Source organism: Corapipo altera, unplaced genomic scaffold (genome assembly GCF_003945725.1).
Source record: "Corapipo altera isolate COAL_440 unplaced genomic scaffold, ASM394572v1 48b, whole genome shotgun sequence".
Lineage (NCBI taxonomy): Eukaryota > Metazoa > Chordata > Aves > Passeriformes > Pipridae > Corapipo > Corapipo altera.
The window spans coordinates 8446693-8455000 of NW_020884884.1; the positions used below are offsets into that span (position 1 = coordinate 8446693).

Here is an 8308-nt window from a genome sequence, read left to right on the forward strand (position 1 = left end):
AAATATAAATATAATTTGCAAACAGTAACAACTTTTTGTTGAAAACAATTGTGTTGTATATGAGGTGATTGGATCTCTTGTGAAATTATGAATTTGTTTAAGTCATATACTGGTGAAATATAATAGCTGTAGTACCAAGTATACCATAATAGTAACTTTCCAATACACTTATTGCTTGTTTGACATTATTAATCTAGGTAGTATCATTCAATCTCCTTATATCTTAGCTTGAGATAGCTTTTTATTGTTAGACTTTTTTACCTCATAACTGGTAGAACATTGAAAAGATATCATTAACTGGCTACAAAAGCTGAACCTTGCAGAAGCACTGAGTTGTTGTTAAGGGGAATTTAGAGCACTCCCTTCTGTCCTGGCCTCTCTCAATTTTTCTTAAACCTTAAGAGTATCTTAATTCTCTTGATTCAAATGACATCTGTGTTAAACAGAACTGTCACCTCATGCCTTATGCTTTATTAGGTAATCCCATTGTATCTATTATATATATGTATATGTATATAAAATTGCTTATCAGCACTCTGTTCTCTGTTTATGTACACATATGAGCTAATGAAAAAACGTTAACACCTGCCTTTTACTTTAACAAAAAGACCATTTTTTTGGTCTGAGCACCAGGGGAGGCTTCAAGAGTATTAGGTTCAGTTCATAATTCTGCCACTGGCTGCCTACATGGCTTTGGGCAGCTGTTTCAATTTCTTTTCTGAAATTTACACTGAGAGGGAACTGATGTAAGATCTGTGGATGGAGAGAGGTCTATAATAGATGAGAGTTAATAATTATACACACATTGGTTCATTTTGAAATAGGTAATTTCAAAATGTTAAAGAACATTTCCCTTTGTAGCCTCTGTCAATATCCTCAGATGACAAGTCCTTCATATGGTTTGCTGTACATGAGGATGGCATAAGCATCCTGGATTACAGTTCTATGGTAAGTGAAATTTCTGTTTTAATTTTGGTCAAAGTAGATTTTAGTAGAGTATATGGGGAGATTCACCAGCATACTACATAAAAGATGGCATTAGCCTTCCATGCTAAGTTATCTAGTCTTTCTCTTAAAGCAAAAATTCCTTCCTTTCAAAATGCTGTAATGTTATCATCATTATAACAGCACTAACAATAGAAATAAGTAATGAATTACTTGCACAGAATTTATTGTTGTTTATCAGATACAGTTTTTATATCATTTAATGAAATGTTAATGTTTTAATCATTCAGATGTCAGGAGATCCATAGTTACAGTTCTTACAATAACATTAATTTTCTTTTCCTGGAGACTTAATTTTCCAATATTATTCATAATACATAGACTCTGCAAAGAGCAGTTACTTTAAAAGATTGTTATTTTCATTGTATTATTTTTGTTTAATAGTAGGTAATAAAACCCAGTGTTATTTAATTATGTCATTTTTGGCTCTGATTTTTCTGATTTTTCTTTGATTTGCAATACAAGTTTTTGCAAAAAACTCACAGTAATCAGTGAAAAAAAGCAGTGCCTGAGAAGATCCCTGCTTTCATTTATATCCTGGAAAGAAACAGAATGGCATGGTGCTATTAGCAAGTGCTAATACTGAATATCAGAAAATTAAAATCTCAGCTTCATAATTGTACTGATAGAGGCCTTTTCATTACATTTCTTTGCAGTTAAATAAATAATAAAATGAAGAATATGAGGAGAGCAAACAGTAGCTCTCTATAGGGAATAAGCAAAATGAGTTTGCATTAGACTGCAGAAAGCCCTAAAAATACTATCTTCTCCTAGAGCTGTGGCATTTCTGTAGAGCGCTGCCAGTTTAAAGTATCAGCAGGTCTTACTTGTAGTTCAAGAAACCCTCAGTTTCCAGGGGTTATTCTGATTTTCTGTAGGAAGGATCAGGGCTATCAGAAATGATGTTGCAAGGGGTAGAGAAAATACTATTTCAAAATTAGGGCAAAAGGGGGTTTATTAACCAAAGGACATTGTCAGTTATTGTAAAAATACTGTCTGACAATGAATTTTAAATGTGAACATCTACAGCAAATAAATATGAGTTGTAATGATAAATTAAATGTTAATCTTAACTTGAAGGCCACTAGTGTGGTTTTAAACATTGAACAGTAACAACCAAGACATGGAAAACTGAGGAGCCTTGAAGAGCATTTAATTTTCATCAGAGATGTTGAAAAAAGAGAACAGAATTTAATTTGTGTGTATGCAAACTACATATTGCTGCACAAAAAGAAGTCCTGGAGTTAAATTCTTTTAGATGTCTCATACTCTGCCATTTATTTAGACACTGCTTCAATTTCAAATGGAATTGCTAAAATTAACTTCTCTCAAAATCAGTCAAGACTCATTTAAATGGAATTACAGAGCTGAGTTCAAACCTGCTTGTATCTTTGATCTGATTAATTTGGAATAGAAACAGAGCTCAAACTTACAAGAGTTATCATCTGCAATGAAAATTTCTCATCATGAAGGTCTGAATGAAGCTATCCCAAAATGCAGTTAATTTCAAGACTCATAAGAGGCTAACGCCATTGAAAAATATATGTGTAATTATATTTTTTAAAAGAAGAATTTGTCATAATCTGTTTTTCTTGCACTGTCCTGCTTAATAACTTTGTGTTTTGTTTTGGGGATTTTCTTTTTTAAGCGATTAACGGTTACATATTCATATAAGAGCCTGATGACTTTCGGAGGCTATCAAGATGATTTTATGTTGGTTGTTAACAATGCTCTGACAAAGGACAGAACAACTGAAAAACACCTTTTTGCCATGACAAAACCAAAGGTTGGTATGTTACCTGAAACAGTTTCCCACCATCTGCTTTTGTGCTATCTCTAGTGGGTAATCCTTAACAGATGTGAAAGATAAAACACCTTCTTTAATCCTAGCATTGTCAGATTATTGACTTTTGTTAGATGACTTTAAAGTGCAAAACAATTAGTAATGTAAGAGCTAACTGTGGCAATACTGATGTGTTTCTTTTCATGTCCATTTCTGTAAAATTGCAGATTTTTCATAGAAGGACAAAGAAGGATATTAAGGACAGAAATTATATGCAGTACCTAAAACCTAGTCTGTTTGCTTGATCAGCACCAGAGATAATTTTTTAAAAAGTATGTTTGTGTTCTGCAGTGAAATTGTAGAACACACCATCTGAAAGATCAGTCTTGTGAAAAATCCTAGGATATTTTTACCTTTGTTAAAAAGAAATTTTCATGCTTTTTAAATCTAGAGTCTCTCCTTCCTTGGTAAGATTGACTACATTTCTTTAAAAAAAAAAGATTTTGCTCTTAGTCAGAATAATTTGTGAAAACAGAATACAAGATTCCACATATAAATTGGGGTCAAAACACAGCTCTTCATAAATAAGCGTAGTAAAATACATCTGTTCAAGTTTCCCTCAGATTGTGCTGTTACAGAATCACAGAATGGTTTGGGTTGGAAGGAACCTTACAGATCACCTACTTCTGCCCTTTCCTACCATGGACAGGGACACCATCCAATAGCCCAGGTTGCTCAAAGCCCCATCCAAGTTGGCCTTGAACAGTTCCAGGGGTGGGGGATCCACAGCTTCTCTGGGCAACCTGCTCAGTGTCTCATCAAGGTTTGTAGGGATCACAAAGAGAAAATAGGATAAAAAGCTCTGGAAAGTCTTTATTCCCTTTATCTACCCTGCATCTTGACTTCTCTGAGCACTGGAGACTTTCTGGCAAAACTGAGGGACCACACTGTGAAAGCTTTTTCTCAGAGTGTCATCTTTTGGACTTCAAAATCTCTCTCAAAGTGAAAGAAGCCATCTCTCTGAATCATTTAAGACTGTGGGAGACAAAGTATCTTTGATATGTACTGATGGGAATAACATTACATTAATTGCAAGGAGCAATAGAAAAAAGCTTTATTAGGTATCTCCTCTCTCCCCATCATTAATTTGTAAAGTACTTTTCCAGTTGATGGTGATTGTCACTTGCTAAAAAGTCAGCTATTTTTTCTGCAGTCAAAACACATCACTATTTTTCAAAGAGTTTTGTATGTTCCTGTTATAGATTCTTGAGATCACTCTACTGATTGCCAGCTACATTAACAACTTTCATCAGCTGAAAGGAGCTGCTCATCACCTCTCTGCTCCAGCGTTACTGGCACCTCAAAGTGGACAGAAACTCAAGGAAATGGGGAGTCAGCCACTTCTTGCAATCAACAGACCAACTAAATGTCCCACTTTGTTATGAAAGAATTATGTATCATGATAATCTTCATTAGAGGGTTTCTACACTGATAGAAAACCTTCTGATGTACAAGACATAGAGCATAAGCAGGTCCATAAACAAAAGAAAGGTGGACAGGTTTATATTCATTTCAGAGGCATGTAACAGGAGTAGCCCTTTAATTAAAGCCCTGGCCTGAACTGGAATGATGATGAGCCACTTTAGGGATTATGCTTTACCGGTGGTCACTTGTGCCCACAATTGTTCCCTGGCATTGGGAACAATTGTCTAGATTTTAATAGATTTTTCCAGATATATACTCAGGGACCAAACTCTCTTCAACTCTCTTCACCTGTTCATCTCTATTTTTCAAAATTATACCAGTTGTATAACCTTCATTTTGAAAAGGAATTTTGTTTAAAAGAACAGTCAAATACAAAACAATTTCCACTTCCAGAACTATTTTTATCTGCAATACAAGCACCGTGGGACTAAAAAGAACGAATTGTGTGTAATTGTTTCTCCTCTAAAAAAACCCCAAGCATAAGCACATCGTGTAACTATTACAAAAAAGAGTATTCTCATGATACACTCTAGGCTTTGTTACACAGCTGTTTTACTTGGCAAATCTTCAGCCTTGGTCTGGTCAATTTCTAAATAAACCCTCTCTGCTCCAGCCTTTTGAAAAAATCTAAATTGTAAGGGCACTGGGTTTTAGTATAGTTTTGTTAAACAAGATCCTGTACCTAATTTCTTTAATCCAGAATAATAATATAATGCAGATGGCAAGAATGACTCACAATTCAAAACACAAGAATAACACAGAAAACCATTGCTCGAACTGTTGTGAGTAAACTTGGAGACATACAAAATCCATGTATAATATGTTTAATGTATATACATTGAGTCATAATATTATTTTGTAAAAGTCATGGTTTTTGGTTTTAATTTGTATTTATACATTTCATATTATAATACAAATATAATGTTCTTGCACACTGAAGACATAATGCTGCATCTGCATTACTGGACCTGGGAGCACCTTCCAGTTGCCTTTTTCAGCTGCAAGACTCAGTGCTACATAGGGTCAAATGTATAGAAATTACACCCAGGTTTTTTTTCTTCCTGTCTTCTCATTTTCATTTCCATACAAATAAACTACTTCTACAGGCTCTGAAATGGATCAGCAGCATAATCCAACAGATAATTTAGGTTCAGCCATAAAGAAGAAGGTATTCAACATAAATCACTGATTTATATAGATTTTACAGTTTCCACTTCTGTTCATGCTAATAATCATGGATCATTAATCCCTTATTGCCAGCCCTCATTTTTTGTTTGGTTTTTTTTCATTATTATTACTTAAAACTGGAGTAATTTCACAATTGAAAATCTCTGGTTTATGATATTTAAACATTTCAGATATATACATACTCATAGTGAGAGAAAAGGAATTTCCAGTGAAAGGTAGGGAGTATCCTCCCAAAGAATTAAAATAGACTGGAAGGGAGATACAGGCCATGAAGAGAACATGGTCTTAAGTGGAAAGGCAAACAGGCAAGCTGACTTGACAAATACATTTCTTCAGAAAGCTTTTGAAGTTCTTGCCACAGCTACTTCAGTCCACAGGGCTCAGACACCACTCCATGGATGGTACCGTGGGCCAACACTTTGTCTTGAAAATTACAACAAAATAACACACATACTTATCTAGATGCCTTCACATTTGCAAGGTGGAAAGAACTTCCTGGTAACTTCCACCCCTTGGTGGTAGTTGTGGCACTAGACCCTTCTCTTTGAATGAGGAAGGGCCAGCAGCAGGAGGTTTACCTCCTCATAGGCAGCCAGTCTCCTGCCATCCTCAAGGGAAGCATATTGGGAGCTACAGGAGACCTTGGCACCAACGGCATCATCTTTTTGTGTTGCACCCTATGTGAAGTGATACAGATAGCATGGTGAAATTCATTTAGGAATTAACACCCCTTTGCAATCAGCAGAATAGTTACATTCCAGATTTGAGGTTGGCAGGCTGTTTACAAATTCGAACAGATGCTACTGCACCACTTAGGTCATTGTCTAAAGTTTCTCAAATATGATGACTAGAAACTTCAGTTTACAAACACAAAAGCCTTCATGTCGTCATGAAATTATGATAACTGAGAACACTCCAACTAGTAATTCTTTCCTAATTGTCCAGTTTCAAATGATTGTGGCCGATCAGGTTCTGTTATTAGAAGGCAAAAAAAGTGGAGCATTTTGGCAGTGAGTTTGTCATGTAGTTTTTAAAATCTTTGTTAAACTTGGAGACAATATGATATACAATACAAACAGCTGATCTGCAGAATGGATTTTTTTAAACAGCTTTCATTATCACAGCCTTACAAACAGTTGTTTTATAAAGCAGCATACAGTCTATGAAGCAGAGTATGACCTTCCTGCCTCCCTCGGGATAGGTAACTCTAGACAGTGCTTTGCTTTTTAGTGTTCAGGTTTTGCTGCTACAGAAAGAATTCATGCATTAGTTTCCCTTTTTATGGCAGCATTTTCCAGGCTGACTACTACTAACTGCTCATTTTAGGTCACCATTAATCCCATACAGCCACATTAGCAGAAATGCTGTGTTAATTTTTATGAAATAAATGCACTCAGAATCACAGTTACTGTCACAACACTACCTTAAAAAATGGAGCTTCTTCCAGGATTTTGATTAGCAAGAGTGAGGTTTCTGTAGTGATAGTAACCTCAAGCAGACACTTCCCTTCACAGAATCAGCAAGTGGAGTCTCTTACACACACAGGTACATTTCCAAACACAGCTATGCATATCTCAAGAACTTGCTCCATATTAATCGAGCTACAGAGCTACCACACAACACCAGACAGCTAAATTGAAAATTTCAGAGCCCAGGCAGATAATCTGCCTTCCTCATCCAGCCTAAGCCTTATGACTAATCCACATCTCAGTCTTAACCTTGAGTCATCTACCAGAACAATTCATACTGTGCTACCTAACCCATGACTAAAGCCCAGGTAGGAACTAGACCTTTCTCATCTCCTCCTAATCTTCAGCGTGATGATACTATGGGAGCTGCCAAATGAGCAGGGACTTCTGGGACTGATGCTGAAGAACTTCCCATTCTCAAGGCTTGCAGAACCTAGGTTTTAAAAGTATTGTCATGGTGAGATTAATATGTTACCACATGCAAGGAGACTTCACCTTCTGTCATGAATTTAAGAACACCTTTTGTGCTTCCTTCGAACTAGCAGTCAGAAGGTAATATTTAGAATTCAATGTAAATTAATATATTACTTGAACTTCATTTTGCCTTCTCAATTTTGAGCAGCAGTTGAGAGAACTGCTCATTTCTAAAACAAGCAAGACCCACTTAATGCCTGTAGTACAGCAGGCAAATGATAAAACTTTGAGGTTTTTAATACAATCCACAACATTATTGTTCTTTGTTATTTTGGATTTAAGGGGTTTTTTCAAATAGAAGCCTATATTTCCCTATAACAGAAGGCTGGTGTGGCTGTTGGATTCCCTTGTCAGACTACTACAGGTTTTTATAGGTTTTAATTTTTCCTGAAGGAAAGAAGTCATTCTTGCATAAAGGAATTCAGCCCTTAAAGCTTTAGGTAGAGCTTTAATAGTCCATACAATGTAGTGCAATCCATTAGTTTGAGTTAACTTTAACTAAGGTGATTAGTAACTCAGTAATAATGAATTAGGAAGAAGTTTTTTGAGTTTTGTTCGGGGTTTTTCACAGTTTCTAATTTAATTTGGGCTTCAGTACACTTAATAATTGTACACCCTTGCACTGTGCTTCCCAGCTCAAATCTGTTCTGCAGCATCTTCCAGATTTGCCATCTCTATCAGTGAGTAAATCACTGCAAAAATACTTTGCTTTTTAATCTTATACACTTGCTATTGCAGTAATACCTGCCTAGGTTATAGTGCCAGGAGTGATTCCTACCATAGTTTTGCTATCTTTGGCAGAGAAAGACCAGCTTTGTCCAGGGTTTTTACTACATCTAGCCGCTGATTATAGATCAGCATTGGCTTCATATATACACCAAGATACCAGAAGTGTTCTGTCGAA

General features: G+C 35.8%; 1 protein-coding gene across 1 annotated transcript in view; it reads left to right on the forward strand.

Moving 5' to 3' along the window:
* Positions 1-5157, forward strand: part of PLEKHH2 (pleckstrin homology, MyTH4 and FERM domain containing H2) — a 53370-nt gene extending 48213 nt beyond the window's left edge. Inside the window, exons 27-29 of the mRNA XM_027641700.1 lie at positions 862-948; positions 2654-2791; positions 4051-5157. Of these exons, the coding sequence (XP_027497501.1) occupies positions 862-948; positions 2654-2791; positions 4051-4233 (408 nt within the window). The 3' untranslated portion in view covers positions 4234-5157. The remainder of the gene's footprint in view (positions 1-861; positions 949-2653; positions 2792-4050) is intronic.
* The last annotated feature ends 3151 nt before the right edge of the window (positions 5158-8308 follow it).